This window comes from Pollachius pollachius (genome assembly GCF_949987615.1).
Source record: "Pollachius pollachius genome assembly, chromosome: 3".
NCBI classification, from domain to species: domain Eukaryota; kingdom Metazoa; phylum Chordata; class Actinopteri; order Gadiformes; family Gadidae; genus Pollachius; species Pollachius pollachius.
Genome location: NC_136936.1, coordinates 29,244,947 through 29,269,121, shown reverse-complemented (window position 1 = coordinate 29,269,121; position 24,175 = coordinate 29,244,947). Strand labels below are relative to the sequence as shown.

Below are 24,175 nucleotides of genomic sequence, written 5' to 3'. Positions count from 1 at the left end.
TTAATAGTATGCTGAATTATGGTTTACAATTACGTAATTCTATGTGTGATAACTGATTGACTGCCGTGTTCTGTCTGGCCAATTGAGCATGACGTCTGACGTTCTGATATATGGACGTTCTGATATTTTTTTTTGCCACTTCCGCTCCACCTGGTCACAGGTGGAGCGGAAGTGGCAAAAAAAAATTCAACCGCGTGAATGCGATATGGATATCTTGTTTGTACTTTTAGTCAGAAGGGAACAAATAAATCGATCTATAATTCAAGGCGTTGTCCGGATTTTTCCGCTCTCAGAAGCGGGCGCTGAAAAGCTGCCACTACATTAAGTTGAAAAATTGCCCTCCGAAACGTCGGACAAAGAAAACTTGTGGATTGCATCTTCGATCTGTTCTTGGAAATACATTGGACTACGTTCAGCATCCACTTGCTTTCTTCGTGAGTAACCTGGCAATTTCCATTGTCTTCGATCAGACATTCGGAGAGACTTTGAAATGTTTGATGGGACAATAGAAATTGCGCAATCGCAGGAAAAGACCCAGGTACGATCAGAGATTAGGAGAGACTGAAATGTTTGATGGGAAAATTCAAATTGCGCGATCGCAGGAAAAATCATACTGAAGCTGATTATTGAGATCCCGACGTGTTAATTCAACGTGGACACTCTTTTAAGAATATTGCTTATGACAAACTAAAGACTTCAATAACCTGCAATAAATCTACAAAATAACCGCAAATAAATAAATTATGCGCACAACATGGAAATGGAAAAGGTTCAATTACGAGCTAAAATGGAAGCATTTCAACTAAGAGAGAATTTTGCTGTCACAAATGCCAAACTACAGGCCCTAGAAGAAATTGATTCAACTGAATCAACAGCAAGCACAGCTTTCAGACCTGAGGATGGTATGAATACTTATCTGGAGAGATATATGGAGAAATCACACAGAATGGAGGAACCAATTTCCGAATCAGGGGAAAGCAGCAGAGTTACAGTGGTATCTTAGCTGGATTTTGTGGATCTGGGAGCAGTACCTAAAACACCACTATAGAAGGCTATGCGTCTAGGCCTACATCAGAAATCAACGGCAGCACCACAAACAACCACTGCTGCAACAACTAGGCCCAACTTATCAAGCCAAGGCACTAGAACTACTTTGACTCAACCAAGACGAGCACAATCTACTCTGGGAAGAAAACCATTAGAACCCCTAGATAACTCAGACTTGACAAATCTGCTTGTATCTGTTGGAGCTCAAACAGTACTTCCAAAGAAGAAAGTTTCCGTGTTCAATGGTGACCCTGTAATCAGACCAGATGACGGAAAGGCATTTCATAGTTATGCATTATATTTAAGAAGTTGCTGTAAAGCTGCCCAAAACGTTCAATACATGTCGGAACTTAACTTGCCATCCAATATGAAACAAATAGTCTCTAAACTCCCATATAAACTCAGCGAGAGATGGAGGACACTGGTATGGTATATGATGCCATTTCCAAACCCTGTATTTACTGTAAAAGAGAGCATGCAATGTGAAGCAATGTCATAACTCCCACACAAAGAGAAAGTTGAATTTCTAAAGAAACATGGATTTTGTTTTGCCTGTTTGACAAAAGGACATCTCAGCAAAACATGTAAGAAACGCCTGACATGCCACTCATGTGAAAACTGGCCACCAGATGGCGCCATAGATACTAAAGCACCTGAAGCACAGAAATCCTGCTTCAAACCATGTGTTATGAAAACCTGTGAAAACCTTCAAATTATGTGGACTGGAACTGAGCAACCTTGATGGCAAAGACTTCATCGAACTTCCAGAGGTCTTTACACAACGCGCGATTCCTGTAGTAAGTGATCAAAACATCCCGAGGGAAGGTAGATCTTAAACAATGTCTTACCTAAATGAGGTCAAGTTGAACTCCATCAAAGCTGACGTGAGTCTGTTGATCAAGATGAACATCCCCAAAGATATGGAAACACTCAAGGTCATCAACAGTCAAGACAATGGCCCATATGCTGTTCTGACACATCTTGGCCCACTGGGAATCAGCTCACATGTTGACAAACATGGACGACCACAGATAACAACGAATAGAATATCAGTGGCTCGCTTGGGCAATCTTCTGATCAAACAATACAACCAAGACTTTCCAGAATTGACCTATGAAGAGAAACCAAACATTCGTTCGAGGATAAAAGTTTTTTGCAAATCATGAAAGAATCCTTAACAAAAAGAGACGTCATTATGAAATCCGACTTCCTTTGCGTAAGGATGATCTTCGTATGCCAAATAATAGGCAGATGGCTGAACAAAGAGCATATAGCCTTAAGAAAATACTTGAGAAGGATGAGTCGTTTAAGAATGATTATGTGTGCTTCATGAACGATGTCATATTGAAAGGACATGCAGAGATGGTACCCGAAGAACAGCTCCAATAGACTGATGGGAGCCTTTGGTACATTCCCCACCACGGAGTGTACCACAAACGTAAACAGACAATCCGGGTGGTCTTCGACTGTACTTTGGCCTACATAGGAACCTCTTTGAACACAGAGTTATAACAAGGCCCAGACCTTACGAACACCTTGCTAGGTGTACTTCTGAAGTTCAGACAGGAACCAGTAGCTGTGATGGGGGACATCAAAGTAATGTTCCACCAGGTGAAAATTACCAAGCTATTAGCTTTCCACCAAGGGAAAATCTAATAGCTCATTACTGAACACTATTTGTCACAATTTCTATGTGATGATTGTGTTAAATCAGTTTCAGATGAAAACCAAGCCATTAGTCTGGTTCAGAACTTGAAGAAAATATGTGCAACTGGAGGATTTAAATTTACCAAATGGACCAGCAACAGCCGTTCTGCCCTTGCATCTTTACCTATAGAGGAAAAGGCAAAAGAGGTAAAGAACATTGACCTTGAGAAAGACAAGCTTCCTGTAGAGAGAGCACTTGGCATGCGGTGGGATGTTGAGTCCGATACATTCTTCTTTGACATCACTCCGAAACAACAACCAGTTAGTCGAAGGGGAATCTTGTCTGTGCTCAATTCTGTTTATGATCTGCTAGGATTCTTATCGCCAGTGATGCTCACAGGAAAACTGATACAGCAGGAGCTGTGTAAGATCAACTGCGGATGGGATGGTGAAATCCCACCTGCCCTTGCGTCAAAATGGAGCGAGTAGCAGAAAGATCTTCATGTGATTTCAGAATTGAAAGATGAATCAAACCCATAGATTTTGATGTGATTTGATGTCACTGACACCCAATTACACACCTCCTCACATTACGTTAGTGAAGGGGAAAGCGAGGGTGTTCAGATCTCAGACTCCTTCTTCTGGACTGATAGTACTTCTGTCCTGAAGTACATTCTGAATGACACTCAGAGGTTCAAGACTTTTGTGGCTAACTGAATATCTGTGATTCGTGACCTTACACAGAAATCTCAGTGGCGTCACATTAAGACTGATCTCAACCAAGCAGACAATGCTCCTAGTGGAATGTGAGCTGATGCTTTTCTGAAAGAAAGATGTTGGCTTAATGGTCCAGACTTTCTGGCAAAATGCGAAGCTGACTGGCTGAAACTTTCCACCGAACCAATGGTACTTTCTGATAGTGACGAGGTAAAGAAAACTGTTGTGGTGCAACAACAGACCACGAAGACCCTCTGACATGCTTTATGGAATCCTTCTCATCATGGGGCAAACTCATCAGATCTACGGCATGGCTTTTGAAGTTCAAAGGGACTCTGAGACACTTGATCCAATTGAAAAAAGCAGGTACCTCACACAGTGCGTCAGTTAAATCAGAATATGTGAAGGACAAGCAGCTATCCGACCAGCAACTGTCCGTGCAGGATTTTACAGATGCTAAGGAATCACTTGTTGCTTATGTTCAACAGAAAGCCTTCAGGGATAAAGTGAATGCCTTAAGAGCAGGCCAAGCTGTAAGAAGAAGTAGCAGACTCTACAAGTTGGATCCCATTCTTAATGATGGAATACTGAGAGTGGGAGGTAGATTGAGTAAGTTGGCAATGCCGGAGGACTTCAAACAACCGAAACAGGGTTATACGCAAAACACCAGATCTCGTTCACTTACACTGGCTTGGACTATGTTGGGCCCATAGAAGTCAAGAGTGGTCGTAGCAGAGTAAAGAGATACAGAGCCTTGTTTACATGTCAGTTTCAACCCGCCTTATGGTTCTCACCACGGAGGCGTGTGGAAACGTCTCATTTGAATCATAAAAAAATCCTTCACACCATCCGAAAGGAACAGACCGTGGATGACGAATGTCTTCAAACTGCCTTGTGCGAGGTGGAGGCAGTTTTCAATGCCCGTCCCATTACAGTAACATCTGGAGACTCTAAAGATCATGAACCCCTAACTCCAAATCACCTTCTGCTCTTGAAAGGAAAACCAATTCTTCCACCTGGGCTCTTTTCCAAGCAGGATAGCTACTCTAGAAGAAAGTGGAAACAGGTTCAGTACCTATCAGACCTCTTCTGGAAAAGATGGACATGGCAGTATCTTCCCCGAATGCAGGAAAGACAAAAATGGAATGAGGTCAAAAGAAATCTGAAACCTGGAGACATAGTACTGATCAAAGATGAGACCTCTCCATGAAACTCCTGGCCTATGGGACGTATCATGGAAACCTTTCCAGATGCAAAGGGCTTTGTACGTCAGTGGAGGCTTCTCCAGTGAGGAGAGGGAGGAAGATCCTCCTTAACATTGTTGAGAATAAAAATGCAGATTGCTCAGACTACTAATGAATTAATGCCCTTACATTTTTACTTTAATGCCTTTGTATATGTAATGTCCGTTTCCCTCAGTAACATTAGTGGACAGTTGTAGTGGAAATTAGCAACCCCTATCACCTATTGACAATTACTTCAGGGAGGATGTTCCTCCCTCAGCCTCCATTGACTCCCATTCATTTCCCCGAAAGTGTTGGCGGCCAGTGAATAACATGAGTGGGAGTGACTAGCTAAGGGATCTGGATCCCGCCTACGTCTGTTGGCTGCGCTATGAACTAATAAGCAGGAGCCCTAGCTGTGGAGGAGCCTCTAGGGAGGGGTTAACCCCTCAAGTATAGGCTCCGAGAACCAACAATGGACCTATTAAAGAACCAACGAACCCGCTCAGTCGTATGCCTCATTTCCACAGAGCGGTGCGCTACTGTTTGTTGTGGTACAGTGCGGCTCTGTTCAGTTATATTGGTGTTTCCGTAGCCTGTGGCCGGGCTGCGGAGCCCGCTGCCGGGCAGGGCTGCCCGCGGCCAAGCTGCGGAGTCCGCGGCCGGGCTGCGGAGCCCGCGAGGAGGATTGACTTGATCTACAAATGAAGTCCCTCAATCTTAATCGGCTTGACACCATGACCAACATTCTAAAACAGCCATTAACATCCACATTTGCCTGAAACAATGTTAGGCTTACAGCCCACGCCAGTAGTTGTGAAATAATGTTCTTGTTGTTCTTTTAATTGTTTGCTACTCTGACCATTCTGTTTGATATTGTGAAAAGGATGTTAGTGAATGATTCAGAGCATGATGCATTTGAAATGGCATCACTTTTGGTGTTGTGTCTTAATTTTTCTTAAAACAATTGTAGCTGAAAATAAACATAGCCAAATTACAACAAATAGCTTCAGTTATTGAGGGCAAAATAGGTCCAATGCTAGTCCCAGATTTTTTTATTTAGTATTACAAATCAAGAGTAGGCCTGATTTGACTAATTGGCTTTGCATCCTTTCCTCATGCTGCCCACCAGCTTTCAAAGTACAATGCTGCCACTGGTGGATTTGTATCAATTCACATAATTATCCCTCCCTGCTATTTTGTAGTTCCCCAAAACACCCTGAAACAACTTGAGTCTAACATACTTATGCCACTAACAGTGCAAGCAGGCCAATGGCAACCAAGCGCACAGTCCTTCCTCCTTCCCTTTACAAACCACCAACCACCACTGTTGTACGTCGTGTCAAAGTGAAAAGTGGCAGAGGCTCTCCTCCGGCGGCATTGGCGCTACTCCAGCGCCGGAGGAGCTGGTTGTTTGTTGCCGCATAAGGCATCAATCCCTTTCTCCTCCATGTCGCGGTTCAATCTTCAGTCAAAGTCAAAGTTCCTTTCCCCAAATTCCTTCTCCACCATGGCCTTCACTTGTTGTGGAAGTACCGGAGAGTCTGAGAACTCTATATCCCCGTCAGTTCGGCCGCGGCGCAATGAATGAATAAAGATCGTAAACACGTCAGAAGACCAACATTTAGAAAAACATGTACTTTAAATTCAACCTTGGGTGAAATCAAAGCGCATTGTGAACTAAATGCATGTTGATGATGATACACTTCTTATAGGGGGTAACGACATTGGCATGACACCGGCTTCCTCCATCTTCTGCGCCACCTTTTTAAATAAATCGCTGTTTCTCTTTTTCCGACGGCGACAACAACACGACTACCATCTCCTTCTTCTTCCGACTCACGTCCCTGGAAAAGATCACGAGCATGCACAAAATCGAATTCCAATTAGATTTACCGTTTAATGCGACTATCAATCTAATAATCTATCGGCCGTAATCCGACTATGAGAAAACCTATTCGATTAGATTTTAGTCTGACTAAGGTGAATAGATGCATCTTAATAATCCAATCATATTCGGACTAAAACAATAATTTGATATTCTTGAGTGTCATGTAAACGCACTGACTGGGTGTGGTATTATCATAACTACACACTGGGTGTGGTATTATCATTAGTACACACTGGGTGTAGTATTATCGTTATAATATACTTGGTGTGGTATTATCATTAGTACACACTGGGTGTAGTACTATCATTATAATATACTGGGTGTAGTATTAGGAGCAATAGTAGATAGTGCCTGTAGTATTTGTAGCATTAGTACACACTGTGTAGATGTAGGATATAGTGTGTATTATTCTGTGTGTATAACAGTGTCATATATTGTTTGCCGTATATAATTACATTTATATTGTGTGTAGTATATTCTGTATACTTTGTAGTATATTGCGTGTAGTATGTAGTGTGTAGTATACTGTGTGTATTATATAATGTGTTGTATATTGTGTGTAAAGGGCCATTGAGAGAACTTGAATTTTAAAGTTTTAAAACACAACTGTGTGTGCGTGTGTGTGTGTGTGTGTGTGTGTGTGTGTGTGTGTGTGTGTGTGTGTGTGTGCATATTCAATGACAAGAGAGAGAGAGCGGGAGATGAATCAGCTCTTTGATAAGAAGAACACTGACACTAGTATTCTCCTTTCACACACAACCCCACAGCACACTCATACACACACCTCCCCAAACACAAACGCACACACACACCTCCCCCAAACACACATCCACACAAAACTCCCCTAAAGACACACGCACACACACACACCTCCCCCAAACACACACGCACACACACCTCCCCCATACACACACACACACACTACTCCCCCAAACACACACTCATGCACACACCTCCCCCAAACACACACGCACACACACACCTCCCAAAACACCAACGCACACACACACCTCCCCCAAACACACACGCACACACCTCTCCCAAACACACACGCACACACACCTCCCCCAAACACACACACGCACACACACACTCCCCAAAACACACACACACACACACACACACACACACACACACACATACACACACACACTTACCTCCCCCCATGTTCATGATGATATAATGAGGATAGTTGATGGCCTAGTTCATAGTTTCCTTATCTTTGAGTCGTAAGCTGTTATTTACTTTTATTAGCAGACACTGTAATCTGAAGCAGCGATCATTGAGTTCATAGACCATGTGGGAAGGTAGAGAGAAGGAGCAACAGGACTGTGGACCCGGGTGTTCCCTGAGCCTGAACCCTGAGCCTGAACCCTGATCCCTGAGGCTGATCCCTGAGGCTGATCCCTGAGCCTGATCCCTGAGCCTTATCCCTGAGCCTGGTCCCTGAGCCTGATCCCTGAGCCCTGAGCCTGATCCCTGATCCCTGATCCCTGAGCCTAAGTGTGATCCCTGATCCTGATCCCCGAGCCTGATCCCTGGTCCCTGATCCTGAGCCCTGATCCCTGAGCCTGATCCCTGATCCTGATCCCTGAACCGGATCCCTGATCCATGAGCCTGATCCCTGATCCTGATCCCTGATCCTGATCCCTGAGCCTGGTCCCTGTTCACGTTTCTTATGTGTCTCTTGTGTGTTTCAGAAAACTATGTGGTGAGCGGCTCAGAGGGGAAGAGCGACTCGGTGGCCCACCTGCAGGCCAGCCAGAGCACCCTGCCGGCGCCCTCTCCGGGGCCCAAGCGCTCGGCAAACACTCTTAGGAAGTGGCTGAGCAGCCCGGTGCGGCGCCTAAGCCAGGGCAGCACTGTCAAGAAGCCCACCGGCAGCAAGAACAAGAAGACCTGTACGTACCCCACCGTACACTGTATCTACGGCACTCCTTTGCACCGTCATCCTATTTATCCGGCCGGTTCTGATTGATCGGTATATCTGGTACCGTGCAGAAATCTTTTTATTAATCTGCAGAACAAATGAAAAATTTGCTTGACAGATTGGTCTGGTCCCCAGGTTAGTGTGTACCCTGAATAAACACTGGTATCCATACACCCTTTATACACTGATATACCCTGAAAATATCAATACCCTCTGTTATCAATACCCCCCTGTTCCTCAAACTGTTATTTACCCTAAACTATCCTGGTTATACTTTGAATATACCATGAATTTTCCCTGAATGTACCTTGAATGTACCCATACACCCCTATAACAACATGTTATGTATCAGAATATAGCTATGTGTGTGATGATCGGTTATTTTGCTTGACTGACAGCTCGGGAGGAGGGCAGGAAGAGCATCGACCTGGGACAAGCTGATCCCGCCCAACAGGATGAGGTCACGGAAGAGGTAATCAATCACACCCTCGGTGCGCTAATAGCCCTAGCATTAAGAGCTAGGTCTATTGGTAATGCTAATAGCAGCTGTTTATAGCTGCTAATAATAGCAACCCTAGCTGCTGCTGCAAGCTACCCTAGCGGATGGTGCTAGCAGCCCTAGCGGATGGTGCTAGCAGCCCTAGCTGCTGCTGCTAACAGCCCTAGCTGCTGCTGCTAGCAGCCCTAGCAGATGGTGCTAGCAGCCATAGCGGATGGTGCTAGCAGACCTAGCTGCTGCTGCTAGCAGCCCAAGCTGCTGGTGCTAGCAGTCCTGGCTGCTGCTGCTAGCAGCCCTAGCGGATGGTGCTACCAGCCCTAGCTGCTGGTGCTAGCAGCCCCGCTCTTGTGTCTCCAGAGGGCGGACCGGAAGGAGGGCACTCTGGTCAAGTCCTCCTCAGGGATGCAGAGCGGCGGAGAGGAGGAGCAGGATGAGGAGACTCACACACCACTGCCCCCGCCCATGAAGATCATCAACGACCCCACCACCCAGGACGACAAGGTAGGAGGATCAGAGGGGGAGCGGGAGGGTTTGTTATCAGTGGAAGTGGTGAACCTCGTCTGAAGGGACGCGTCAACCTCTTCTTAACATGATAGTTCTGCTTCTGACAGGGTTTTGAGGGCTGCATGACACCTCAACTCTCAACTGGTACCATCAACGTCATTGTTCAGCTTTGTAGAACTCCGGAAACACAAATCCTGGAACAATGATGTCCCTTCATTCTGAATTAAATAAATTACTGATTACTGATTAACAAGAGAGAGGGAATCCAGGTCTGTGTTGGCAATCTAATATCTCTGCAAGCCCTGTTAGCTCTGTTTTAACTCTTAGCTAGCGCATCTTAAAGTTCTACGTAGCTCTGTAGATGATGCACGTGATCTTCTGTTGTGTTTCCAGCATGGGCTGTGATTGGCTTTAACCCAACAGCTTTTCTTCTCTCTTTCTTCCAATCACTACTTCATGATATTAATGGTTGATTCCCCACTATCACCTGTCTCCTCTCTTCAACTCTTTGCCCTCCTCTCTTCTCCCCTCCTCTATTCCTCCCTTCTCCTCTCATCTCCTCCCCTCTTCTCTGCTTTCCTCTCTTATCCTCTCCTCCTCTCTCCTCCCCTCTCCCCTCTCCTCCTCCACTCTCTGCTCCTCTTCTCCCTTCCCCTCTCCTCTCCGCCTCTCTCCTCCTCTCTCCTCTCCGCTCTCCTCCCCCCACTTCTCCTCCCCTCCTCTCCTCTCCTCTCCTCCCCCCTCCTCTCCTTCTCCCCCATCTCCTCCCTCAGTCCGCTGCATTGCGTACCTCCATGCAGGCTCCAGCTGAGGTCCCCAGTGCCTCAGAACTGGTTAGCGCCATAGAGAAGCTGGTTAGGTCTAAGATGGTGAGTTCAGGGCATGGCTGCAGACCTTCTCTTCCTGGATTTACTCATCAGCCTTGGAGATGACATGTACTCCGGACTGTTGGTAGTTGTAGAGCATGTGAATATTTACATAAAGTAAATGTGTAGGTACATATACTCAGTATTGTTTAGGTGTGTTGAATTGTGTGTATTTAGGCATGTGTGTGTAAATCATATGTGTGTTGTACATATTCAAGTAAACAAATTTGGAGGAGAAATCCAGTATGTGTGAGTATGTTGCATGTTTATGTGTGTGTAAATGTTGTATTGTATTGAGTTGTGTTTTGCCCAGATGTCGTGTTGTGTTGTAGCAGGCAAATATATAATAATACTGTATATATTAAATCTACCTGATCTTAGACACCTGTATGCAGTCTCAGTCCTCCTGGTCCTGTATGTAGTCTCAGTCCTCCTGGTCCTGTATGTACTCTCAGTCCTCCTGGTCCTGTATGTAGTCTCAGTCCTCCTGGTCCTGTATGTAGTCTCAGTCCTCCTGGTCCTGTATGTAGTCTCAGTCCTCCTGGTCCTGTATGTAGTCTCAGTCCTCCTGGTCCTGTATGTAGTCTCAGTCCTCCTGGTCCTGTATGTAGTCTCAGTCCTCCTGGTCCTCCCCTGTTCCTCAGAGTCTGGACCCAGGCTCGTACCCGGGGTTCTGCTCCCTCGACCCCCCGGACCAGAGCCCCCCGGTCCCCAGAAACCTGGAGGAGGAGCAGCGGGCCAGGGCCCTCCGAGGACGCATGTTAGTACTACTGTGATACTACTAGTACTACTAGTACTACTACATACTGTCATACTCCTAGTACTACCACATACTGTCATACAACTAGTACTACCACATACTGTAATACTCCTAGTACTACTACATACTGTCATACTACTAGTACTAATACATACTGTCATACTCCTAGTACTACTACATAGTGTCATACTCCTAGTACTACTACCTACTGTTATACTCTTTCTAGTACTCCTCCTAGTACTCCTTGTACTACTAATACTACTGTTATACTCCTACTACTACTTATACATACTGTCATACTCCTAGTACTACTACATAGTGTCATACTCCTAGTACTTCTACATACTGTCATACTCCTAGTACTTTTACCTACTGTTACACTCCTAGTACTACTACCTACTGTTATACTCCTAGTAACACTATATACTTTTATAATCCTAGTACTACTACATACTGTTATACAGTATACTCCTCCAATTACTCATATTACTACTGTGATACTCCTAGTACTACTACACACTGTTATACTCTTAGCACTACTACATACTGTGATACTGCTAGGACCACCATATCCTGGTATGTGGTGTTTAACGATCAAAAGGAACTCCTGTCTTCCCCTGGTCTGAAGGTTTGTTCTTAACGAGCTGATCCAGACGGAGAAGGACTATGTCAAGGACCTGGGGATCGTGGTGGAGGTGAGTGGAGAGACACGCTGTAGGTTGAGGCTGGGCTGACCTCTTTAGCTCTGGATGACCCCTTGACCTATGTGTGTTGACCTCAGGGCTTTATGAAGACCATGGAAGAGACCGTCGTCCCGGAAGACATGAAAGGGAAAGACAAGATGGTCTTCGGGAACATTCACCAGATCTACGACTGGCACAGAGAGTGAGTCCAGACCTGTCCTCAGGTCCACATGTCCTCAGGTCCACATCTGTCCTCAGGTCCACATGTCCTCAGTTCCACATGTCCCCAGGTCCACATGTCCCCAGGTCCAGACCTGTCCTCAGTTCCACATGTCCTCAGGTCCACATGCCCTCAGGTCCACATCTGTCCTCAGTTCCACATGTCCTCAGGTCCAGGCCTGTCCTTAAGGTCCAGAGCTGTCCTCAGGTCCAGATCTGGACGCCCCTGGACCTGGGAGGTGTTATTATAAAGAGAATTGGGAATTGTGGATTATGGACCGACTGGGACCAACTGGGAATGAGGGTTTGGAGGAACCAGCCAGAACAAGCTTGAAGATAAATGGTGACACGCTGCAGAAGAAGAGACATTGTCACAGCAAGCTGGGAAAGAACGAAGAACTTCCCTTTAAAGCTGCATCAGGAGAAAAGGGCGGGCATGGTTGTTCAAAAGGACAGACATCAAAGTGAATGTCCAATCAAAATGTTTTGGACTCCGCTGGTAAAATATGCCCTGATCCAACAAGGGTCTTAAACGTCTGGTGAGGGATCTGAACCTCATACAGACTGAAGAATTGCTATGACCGAGCCAACCTCGGACTCAACAGCAAATCGATTCTGTAGGATGAGCTGACCGAGCCATCCTCAGACTCTACAGCCAATGACTTCTGTAGGATGAGCTAACCGAGCCAACCTCAGACTCTTCAGCCCATCAAATCTGTACGATGAGCTCATTGAACCAACATCAGACTCTTCAGCCAATCACGCCTGTAGGATGGGGCCACATGACGGCATGATAGGTAAATGCGTGGTGGCTTAGTCAGAGTATCGCTAAACATCTTCTGTGAGGACAGACTGACCGACCCTCGGCCCCTACACTATTCTGCGGCCAATCAAAGCTCCTGTCGAGCAGCTAAGGCTGGCTTTTGGACTAATGCAGGTACAATGGAAAGAGAGCATCTGGAGATTTGGTAGGAGGTATGAGGTGAATCACTGTTGACAGACATTTGGAATGTAGCCCTGGTTCCACATCTGATTTGACGTCCTGTTTCATGAGCGTTCAGACACTGAGTTAAACTCAGGTCTAACAGTGTCTTCCTCTCTCTCTTAGTTTCTTTGTAGGAGAGCTGGAGAAATGTCTGGAGGACCATCAGCTACTGCCCCAGCTCTTCATCAAGCATGTGAGGAGGGTGTGTGTGTGTGTGTGTGTGTGTCTGGGGTTGTGTGTGTGTGTTGGGGGGGGTTACTGATGCACCAGGCCGTTTGACCATGGTTGGAGCAGCCTCACTAATGGGTTATGGGAAGTAAAGATGGATTTCCTGATCCTGTTCCTTGATTCAGTTTGCGTCGGTCAGTTTACCAAGAAGAATCGTTCAGAATCGTCCGTTCGTTGGTCCGTCGCGTTTCTGGTACAACATCTTTAGCGGTGAATCATGGAATGCACGGTCCTCGGCTCCTCGTTCTCAAACGGCTGTGCAAACGGTCAACACAACACAGTAGTTCAAGGCAAAAACATATCTGCAACTTCATGATTATGTGTTCTTTGACAACACAACAACGGCTAATGTGTGCATATTCACCTTGACATTAAATGTATGGCATGTATTGAAGGTAAATAGAAAAGTAGACTATGGGTAAATCAGCTAATTAATTGTCTTTATTTATTTATTTATTTATTTATTTTCACTCTCAGCAAGGGCTACTAAATAAAGAAATAAAGACCCAATACTTCGACAAATATGTTTAAAAGCTTGGCAGAAATATTATATTGATGAAAAGGTTTCAAGTCCCCATTTAGCATACTAGGCTACAGCAGAGCCATAATCACTCTGGGCTACAGCCTACAAGCCAAGAACAAGTGACTTACTGAAGGAGAACGACAGTAGAGGAATGAACGAGAAGAGTTTGATTGATTGAAAACTTTATTGAACAACAATTAACAGAAGTGTTCAAAAGGATTAAAAAACACAATGAAGCCCAAAGGCTTGTTTCCATTGTGGTCCTTTAGATGGGAAGGGAGAAACAACACATGGACTAAAATATGGAGAACAAGCACACAGCACATGGACTACAACGTTGAGGAAAAAAGGGGAATAAAATAAATAAAACAAGGGATAAATTCCCAGACAGACAAGCAGACACATAGACAGTACAATATACTTGGTACTTCAGATCTTTTGATTTTTTTTGAATCAAATCAAAAAAAGCCTCAGTCAGCTGCGACACTTACCGTATTTTCCGCACTATAAGGCGCACTTAAAAGCCGGTAATTTTCTCAAAAAACGACAGTGCGCCTTATAATCCGGAGCGCCTTATATATAGATCAATTGGTTAATTGGTTGATCCATACTGGTTGTAAACGGCGCTCTGTCAAAATGTTTCAGCATGAAAAACCAATAAAAACAATTTAATAATAATAATAAAATGTTTCACTACGATTACGATAAAGCCACACCGCTTGCAGCATTACGGCTATCATAGTCAGTGCACACAGCATTTTACTGCGCTTACTCACGGAAGGTCACACTATACGATCACAGAGCCAGGAAATCGGGCGGAAGACTGGCCACACTACAAGATTCGAGGGTGCGATGCTCTACTTTGTATCATTCACGTTTGCAAGATATTTAAAAAATCTAAGGTTTGGAACTGCGTAATTGTGTTTTACTTTTTTGTCAAAGGTTCCAGTTTTATATCTGCTAAATGCAGCAACTCGTCCTCACAGTTGCGTTGCGCGTGACGAGCTATACAATTAGCACAGCTCCATCTAGTGGATGCATAACGCATCCCCAGTCAAACGTTTGACTGCAGTATCTTCTATGCTATGCGCCTTATAATCCGGTGCGCCCTATTTATGAAAAAAGTTCTAAAATAGGTCATTCATTGAAGGTGCACCTTATAATCCGGTGCGCGTTATAGTGCGGGAAATACGGTACATTGTCAACTATTATCATAATCTTCATCGTACGCTCTCCACCACTCTGCTAACTTAACAGTGAACACAGCGACTAGTCTACTCTGTGGGAGAACAAAAGAATGATCAAGAGAGATGACCGAGAGAGAAGTGAAACATGGAATCAGGTCTGTTCGTTCTTAAAGAATCGTTCCTTCGAACTGATTTGGTCGCAAACGACCCATCACTAATGGGAAGCAACAGCCCAGTTCACCACTAATTAGTTTGGCAGTGTTGTGGAAGTCTTGCATTAGTGACCGCTGCTTGTGACTGCTGCACAATATGATAAATGTGTGTGTGTGTATTTTCCAGGCTCGGAGACTACACATGTACGTGGTGTACTGTCAGAACAAACCCAAGTCAGAGTTTATCGTGGCGGAGTACGATAAATACTTTGATGTAAGTCCGGCGTTGGCCATGGGGGGGGGATACCAGGAGACTCATTGGAAATCTGAAAACAAACATAACTTGGCAGCTATTTAACAGGTGTGTGTGTGTGTGTGTGTGTGTGTGTGTGTGTGTGTGTGTGTGTGTGTGTGTGTGTGTGTGTGTGTCTACAGGGTATACAGCAGGTCCTCCAGTCAAGATTGTCAATCAGTGATTTTCTCATCAAACCAATTCAGAGAATCACCAAATACCAACTGCTGCTGAAGGTAATACACACACACACACACACACACACACACACACACACACACACGCAAACCGGTTTGGTGAGTTTAGGACAGCAGTAGTTTCAGGTTGTTCCAGTGGGGTTGGACTGAGTTGTTTTTCTCTTTCAGGACTTCCTGAAGTACAGCTCCAAGGCAGGAATAGACTGTGAACAGATTGAGGTACCGGTTATAAAACCTAGAATGTTCTTTATGCTGTCATATACCATATGTTATATACTGGAGGTTGTCATTTTATGCACTTAATGACATCATGTTATGTACTAGATGAGGTCATTTTATGTACTAGATGAGGTCATGTCATGAACTGGATGATGTCATGTTATGTACTGGATGATGTCATGTTATGTACTAGATGATGTCATGTTATGTACTGGATGATGTCATGTTATGTACTAGATCAAAGGTCTTCAACAGTGGGGTCACGACCCCGAGTGGGGTGGCAAAGGTACTGCAGCGGGTCGCGATATTATTCTCAGATTATTCTTATTTTTATATATTTCTGAAAAAAGACATTTACATGAATCCAACATATTATTTTTCAAAGATGCATTCAATAACATATTTAATTTATACAACATTGATGATAGGCTACCCATGGATCATTGCGGTGAGATCAGTATACGTCACCATCAATATCACCTCGTCATACCAGTGATCGAATCAGGACCTTTTATTAAAACAAATTGTGAGTTAGGTATTTATTACACATAATGCACCTCTTGTGAGCAACAATGGATAGTTTCGCACTATCGCACATAGCACTAGCCATGCTAAAACTGCTCAACAGGGTCCAACAGCAGTTACGTCTAGCTGTAAGCTCAAACGCAAACGAAAAATATTGCGAGAATTATCTCATATTTGGATTTGTTAAAAATGAAAAATATATTTGAATAGCTTTGTTACTAAGTAATATATAACACAGTTTTATACAATATATGTAGTGTACATATAAAAGTGAACAAATAAAGAAAGATATTTGTATTTCATATCAAAAAGTCCAATATTGAAAACTAAATAAAAGACACAAATGGAATACTACAAATATAGAATCTCTCTCCTGTTAGATCATTATGTCTCTCTCTCTCTCTCTTTCTCTCTCTCCCTGTCTCTGTATCTTAATGTCTCTCTCTCAAACAGAAAGCGGTGGACCTGATGTCCCAGGTTCCTAAGCTGTGTAACGACATGATGAACCTGGGCCGGCTGCAGGGCTTTGAGGTGGGGATTGATGATATTATACACATATATATATACATTTTATACATTTAGTTAGTTAGAGTTAGCTTACCTGCTACAGTGTGCATATGGATATACATGGATAGTATATATTAGAGGGTACACTAACCAGCTAGGCTGATACAGCATGTGTATTAGATGTGTATCAGATATGTATTCCATGTGTATTACATGTGTATCAGATGGGTATCGATATTTATTCCATGTGTATTAGATGTGTATTCCATGTGTATTAGATTTGTATTCCATGTGTTTTAGATGTGTATCAGATATGTATTCCATGTGTATTAGAACACAAAACTTGATTGTTTTGTGTTGCTTTTATCTCTGTATTTCTAATTAAATTGTTTAATTCTGTTACTCGTCAACATTGTAAATGTTCTACTTCTAATACTCAGAAGTATCTATTAGAAATGTGTTGTGGATACATTTTCAACTGACCAGCCAGGGCAAGCTGCTACAGAATGGATTCAAATTAATGTTATATGTATATTATTATCATGTAAATGTATATTATATGTATATTATTAACTTGTTTATGTATTTCAGGGTAAACTGACCAGCCAGGGCAAGCTGCTCCAGCAGGAGACGTTCTTTGTGACGGAGCAGGACGGAGGCGTTCTGTCTCGCTCTAAAGAGAGACGAGTGTTCCTCTTTGAACAGATCGTCATCTTCAGCGAGCTGCTGAGGAAGGGATCCTCGACGCCCGGCTACCAGTTCAAGAAGAGTATCAAGGTACTAATACTGCAATACCAGTACTATATTAATACACACCTGGCTATCAGTTCAAGAAGAGTATCAAGGTACCAATTCTGCAATACCAGTACAATATTAATACACACCTGGCTACCAGTTCAAGAAGAGTTTCAAGGTACTAATACTGAAATACCATTACTATATTAATACCCACCTGGCTATCAGTTCAAGAAGAGTATCAAGGTACCAATACTGCAATAACACTACTATATTAATACCCACCTGGCTACCAGTTCAAGAAGAGTATCAATGTACTAATACTGCAATACCAGTACTATATTAATACACATCAGTTCAAGAAGAGTATCAAGGTAGCAATACTGCAATACCAGTAATATATTAGTACACACCTGACTACCAGTTCAAGAAGAGTAGCAAGGTACTAATGCCTGTGCGGTGGTGTGTAGGTGGCGGTGCTGGGGCTGGACGAGGGGGCGGACAGCGACCCCTGCAGACTGGTGCTGTGTCACCACGGCTCGGCCGAGCGCTACACGCTGCAAGCTGCCAACACGGAGGTCAAGCAGCTGTGGGTCAAACACATACAGGAAGTCCTGGACGCCCAGAGCAACTTCCTGATCGGTGAGGAAACCACACACACAGGCACGCACAAACAACACACCCATGTGTTTATGTCTTTAGTATTTATATTTAATATACAGTGGGGCAAAAAAGTATTTAGTCAGCCACCAATTGTGTAAGTTCTCCCACTTAAAAAGATGAGAGAGGCCTGTAATTTTCATCATAGGTATACCTCAGCTATGAGAGACAAAATGAAAAAAAAAAATCTAGAAAATCACATTGTCTGATTTTTAAAGAATTTATTTGCAAATTATGGTGGAAAATAAGTATTTGGTCAATAACAAAAGGTCATCTCAATACTTTGTTACATGCCCTTTGTTGGCAATGACAGAGGTCAAACATTTTCTGTAAGTCTTTACAAGGTTTTCACACACTGCTGCTGATATTTTGGCCCATTCCTCCATGCAGATCTCCTCTAGAGCAGTGATGTTTTTGGGCCTTCGCTGGGCAACACAGACTTTCAACTCCCTCCAAAGATTTTCTATGGGGTTGAGATCTGGAGACTGGCTAGGCCACTCCAGGACCTTGAAATGCTTCTTACGAAGCCACTCCTTCGTTGCCCGGGCGGTGTGTTTGGGGTCATTGTCATGCTGAAAGACCCAGCCACGTTTCATCTTCAGTGCCCTTGCTGATGGAAGGAGGTTTTCACTCAAAATCTCACGATACATGGCCCCATTCATTCTTTCCGTCACACGGATCAGACGTCCTGGTCCCTTGGCAGAAAAACAGCCCCAAAGCATGATGTTTCCACCCCCATGCTTCACTGTAGGTATGGTGTTCTTTGGATGCAACTCAGCATTCTTTCTCCTCCAAACACGACGAGTTGAGTTTTTACCAAAAAGTTCTATTTTGGTTTCATCTGACCATATGACATTCTCCCAATCCTGTTCTGGATCATCCAAATGCTCTCTAGCAAACTTCAAACGGGCCCGGACATGCACTGGCTTTAGCAGGGGGACACGTCTGGCACTGCAGGATTTGAGTCCCTGGCGGCGTAGTGTGTTAGTGATGGTAGCCTTTGTTACTTTGGTCCCAGCTCTCTGGAGGTCAATCACTAGGTCCCCCCGTGTGGTTCTGGGATTTTTGTTCACCGTTCTTGTGATCATTTTGACCCCACAGGATGAGATCTTGCGTGGAGCCCCAGATCGAGGGAGATTATCAGTGGTCTTGTATGTATTCCATTTCCTAATAATTGCTCCCACAGTTGATTTCTTCACACCAAGCTGCTTACCTATTGCAGATTCAGACTTCCCAGGCTGGTGCAGGTCTACAATTGTGTTTCTGGTGTCCTTTGACAGCTCTTTGGTCTTGGCCATAGTGGAGTTTGGAGTGTGACTGTTTGAGGTTGTGTACAGGTGTCTTTTATACTGATAAGGAGTTCAAACATGTGCCATTGATACAGGTAAACAGCCTCTTAAAGAAGAAGAAGTTACAGGTCTGTCACAGCCAGAAATCTTGCTGGTTTGTAGGTGACCAAATACTTATTTTCCACCATAATTTGCAAATAAATTCTTAAAAAATCAGACTGTGATTTTCTGGATTTTTTTTTTCATTTTGTCTCTCATAGCTGAGGTTTACCTATGACGAAAATTACAGGCCTCTCTCGTCTTTTTAAGTGGGAGAACTTGCACAATTGGTGGCTGACTAAATACTTTTTTGCCCCACTGTATATATCTAATACAGCTTGGATGAATACTGCTATTACTACCGCTACCGCTACTATGACTACATGGCTATACTATTTTCAACCACTGAATCTATCAGGTTATCATTTTAAATAAATAAAATACTTTGTTATTTAAATGTTTTTGAATCAAATTATGATTTATTTTGTAAGTGCCCATGTAGAAAGCAACAAAACCTTGCCTCCCCTGACAGAGGATTGAAACCCCTTCAGGGACGGGCAATAGAGACCTCCATCCTCCTGACCTCATACCTCATGTTCTCAGCTCTGCAGTCTCCCATTGAGTACCAGAAAGAGCGAGGAGCCGGCAGCAGGACCTCCTCTCTCAACAGGAACCACTCCTCCTTCCACGACTCAAAGACCCAGACCCCCTCCCAGCCACGCCCTGCATCCTCCCTGGGCCTCGGAGAGGAGGAACGCCCCCCCGCTGGCTCCATGGTGAGAACTTGATACGTCCATACATATAACTAGATTGATACAAAAATATAACCAGATAGATACATAGATAGAACCTGATATATACATAGATATAACCAGATAGATACATAGATGGAACCAGATAGATACATAGATAGAACCTGATATATACATACATATAACTAGATAGATACATGGATATATCCAGATATATACATACATATAACCAGATACATAGCTATACATATAACCAGATAGATACATTGATAGAACAAGATAGATACATAGATAGAACCTGATAAATATATATAGATAGGTATACAGATGTTAGTTAGTTAATAGTGTGTTGTCCTCAAACATACCATGACTTTCCTCCTCTCCTCTCTTCCCCCCTCTCTCTCCCCCTCCCCTCTCTTTCCTGCTCCCATCTCCTCTGCCTCTTACCTCTCTTCCTCTTCTCTCTCTCGCTCCTCTCCTTTGCCTCCCCTCTCCTCTCCTCTCCTCTCCTCCCCTATCTTCCCTCCCCTCTCCTCCCCTCCTCAGGAAGGAGGTGATAGGAGCTGTAACGGGGTCTCCTCCACCATGCTGGTATCTCAGGACTACTCAGCTCTGAAGGAGAATGAGATCTGTGTTGGTCAGGGAGAGACCGTTCAGATCCTGGCAACCAATCAGCAGAAGATGTATCTTGTGTACCGGCCGGCTGACAGCCAATCGCCTGCTGCTGAGGGCTGGGTGCCGGGTTATGTCCTGGCTCCGCCTACCAAGCCCATAAAAGACTCCTCCTCCACTTCCTGTTTCTCTGCTGCGGCTGGGGCAAACGACATCAAGTAAGTCCCACCCCCCCAACCTCCTCCCCCCTCCCCAACCAAAGACTCAGACCCTCCCTCCTTGGTTGTTCCCCTCAACAGAAAGCTGTCTCTGGTTGGCTGACGGGTGTCCAAGTGAGACTGGCTTTTTTTTGTCTTTTTTTATTTGACCTGTTTCACCCTGACACACACACAGACACACACACACACACACAAACAACCCTGCTCAAACCTGACACACACACACACACACACACCCCCACACCCCTGCTCCACCCTGACACACATACACCCCGTCTCCATCCTGACAAACATACACCCGCTTCTAACTGATTCTGCCGGTTCGGCTAAAACCGGACTAAACCAAACCGGACTAAACCAAACCGGACTAAACCAATCTGGACTAAACCAAACCATGAAACCAAACCGAACTGAACTGAGTGCAGCAGCGGTCAGCAGGATGGACTCTGATTTCAGTTCCTACCCAGTTTTTGTTTCCTGTTTGATTTGTGGAGGGCTCAGAGGAGAGCGGTCATCTCCTCCTCCTCCTCCTGTCAAGTTTATACTTTGTTTATTTTTTCAGGAATTTTCGTTGTTATGATTTTGTTTGTGTTGACTGTGTATAAAGTTATAAAGCTCTACAACATTCCTTTCAGGGTTGCTTTGCACTAAGATGTCATCTCTGATCCAGGCTGTGCAATATCTGCTTAGACGTGTTGAACGTGTTCCATTCTGGGCCGTACCACCATGATGATGATGATGATGACCGTGTTTAATGTGATAGAATGAAGATGTGTCACAGATTGTAGTTAATATTTGTAAATAAACTATGAGTACAGAAGTTAAACTCAGCGATTCTCTGGCCTACACAACTACACAACTAAACTGCACAAGTACATAACCCAACTAAAGAACTACATTACACAACTCGACAACTAAACTACACAAATACACAACCCAACTAAAGAACTACATAACCCAACTACACAACTATACAAATAGACAACAAAATTACGCAACAATACAGCCAAACTACACAACTAGAGTTAACATTTTTAATGCTGATGTTAAATCTGGAAGCTTCGCCTGTGACCCGTGTACATAATCAATTTAGGGAGGTGTACTCAAATCTTTATCCAGAGAGAGCTGAAGAGTTAGGCTTTATCCAGAGAACTGAAGAGTAAGGCTTTATCAAGAGAACTGAAGAGTAAGGCTTTATCCAGAGAACGGAAGAGTTAGGCTGAGAACCAGAGAACTGAAGATCTAGGCTTTATCCAGAGAACTGAAGAGTTGGGCTTCATCCAGAGCACTGAAGAACAACACACGGTCAGATCGCTGAATAGAGTGCAGAGTAGCTGTACCAGCTTCTAGATGTTCTGCGGCCTTCAGTGGACCAGCAGAGACCAGTATGAGTAGATGTTCTCCAACAGTGGACCAGCGTAGACCAGTAGGACTAGATGTTCTCCTACAGTGGACCAGCAGGGACCAGTAGGACTAGATGTTCTCCAACAGTGGACCAGCAGGGACCAGTAGGACTAGATGTTCCCCTACAGTGGACTAGCAGGGACCAGTAGGAGTAGATGTTCTCCTACACTGGACCAGCAGGGACCAGTAGGACTAGATGTTCTCCTACAGTGGACTAGCAGGGCCCAGTAGGAGTAGATGTTCTCCTACAGTGGACCAGCAGAGACCATTAGGACAAGCAATTCTGCAGCCTACAGTGGACCAGCAGGGACGAGTAGGACTAGATGTTCTCCTTCAGTGGACCAGCATGGACCAGTAGGACTGGATGTTCTCCTGCAGTGGACCAGCAGGGACTAGTAGGACTAGTGGTTTTCGACCGTAACCAGATTTCTAGCACCAATTTGTGGGCTTTTCAAGTTTGTTGCTTGTTTGTCTTTTAAGTTTTAACTCACCTCACTGGTCCACCAACCAACACACACACACACACACACACACACACACACACACACACACACACACACACACACACACACACACACACCCACACACAAAATCACTCGCACACACTGCACACCCACTGCACTGCACACACACACATTACAATAATAATAATGAGTATGATAATCATAATAATTAGAATCACCTCCTACATACAGTCCTACAGTCCAATAGTAGGACTCCGCCCTCCCAGTCTCTCTCCCGCTAACCAACCAATCATGTTCTCCTGAGTCTGATTGGCCGAGCTGGGCTGAGCAGCAGGAAGTATCTCTGATTGGTTCCTGTACACACAGGAAGTCACTTTCGTGGAACACGCTGCGCTCCCGGAAGGGCAAAGGTCAGGAGAACGGTCTTCTGCGTAAACCCAAAGACACGCCCCCCCCGCTCCCCCCTTCCCCTCAGGGGGACAAAGTGAGTTCATACGTGTACACCCAAACTATACCTGCACGGCGTTTGGTTTTATTTTGTGTGAGTGTGTTTGTGTGTGTGCGTTTGTATGTGTGTTTGTTTGTGCATGTGTGTGTGTGTTGTATGTGTGTGTGTGTGCGTGTGTTTGTTTGTGTGTGCGCGTTTGTGTGTGTATGTGTGTGTGTGTGTGTGTGTGTGTGTGTGTGCAGGTGTGTGTGTGTGTGTGTGCGCAGGTGTGTGCGTTTCTACGTGTGTGTGTGTGTGTTTGTTTGTGTGTTTATGTGTGTGTGTGTTTGTGTGTGTGTAAGTGCACTCCTTCTGAGCCAACCAGCCAATCATAGCGGTCAAGTGTTTCGAGTCCCTGCCGTCACCATATCTGTACTGACAAGTGTTTTCTAGTCAACTTGCATCTTAACTAATGTTCTAATATCATTGAATAATAAAATAGGATATTTAACCATCCACTCTAGGTCATTCAGTTATGCAGAGTTTAAACAGGAGTCTAAAAGGATCACCAGATCCTCCTGAACAGAGGGGGGCACCTCCTGGTGGCATGGCCTCCCTGCTCCAGGACTGCCCCAGGTAGGTCCACGTAGCCACGTAGCATAGCCTAGCATAGTGTAGCCCAGCCAGCCTCAGAGCTCTTACAGAACTCCCAATGTCCTTCAGTAGCCAACGTAGAAGATGTTAACAGCTGCACTTCTGGTTGCCATGGAGATG

At 44.4% G+C, this 24,175-nt stretch overlaps 1 protein-coding gene across 1 annotated transcript in view; it reads left to right on the top strand.

The window, feature by feature from the left end:
• kalrna (kalirin RhoGEF kinase a) overlaps positions 1-24,175 on the top strand; it is a 179,514-nt gene that overhangs the window by 139,884 nt on the left and 15,455 nt on the right. The window contains exons 41-56 of the mRNA XM_079733768.1: positions 8,226-8,426; positions 8,854-8,927; positions 9,312-9,455; positions 10,969-11,084; positions 11,713-11,779; positions 11,866-11,969; positions 13,095-13,164; positions 15,249-15,335; positions 15,497-15,589; positions 15,719-15,769; positions 16,748-16,825; positions 17,393-17,578; positions 18,007-18,178; positions 20,128-20,300; positions 20,823-21,106; positions 23,341-23,458. Coding sequence (XP_079589894.1) covers positions 8,226-8,426; positions 8,854-8,927; positions 9,312-9,455; positions 10,969-11,084; positions 11,713-11,779; positions 11,866-11,969; positions 13,095-13,164; positions 15,249-15,335; positions 15,497-15,589; positions 15,719-15,769; positions 16,748-16,825; positions 17,393-17,578; positions 18,007-18,178; positions 20,128-20,300; positions 20,823-21,106; positions 23,341-23,458 — 2,018 coding nt within the window. The remainder of the gene's footprint in view (positions 1-8,225; positions 8,427-8,853; positions 8,928-9,311; positions 9,456-10,968; positions 11,085-11,712; positions 11,780-11,865; positions 11,970-13,094; positions 13,165-15,248; positions 15,336-15,496; positions 15,590-15,718; positions 15,770-16,747; positions 16,826-17,392; positions 17,579-18,006; positions 18,179-20,127; positions 20,301-20,822; positions 21,107-23,340; positions 23,459-24,175) is intronic.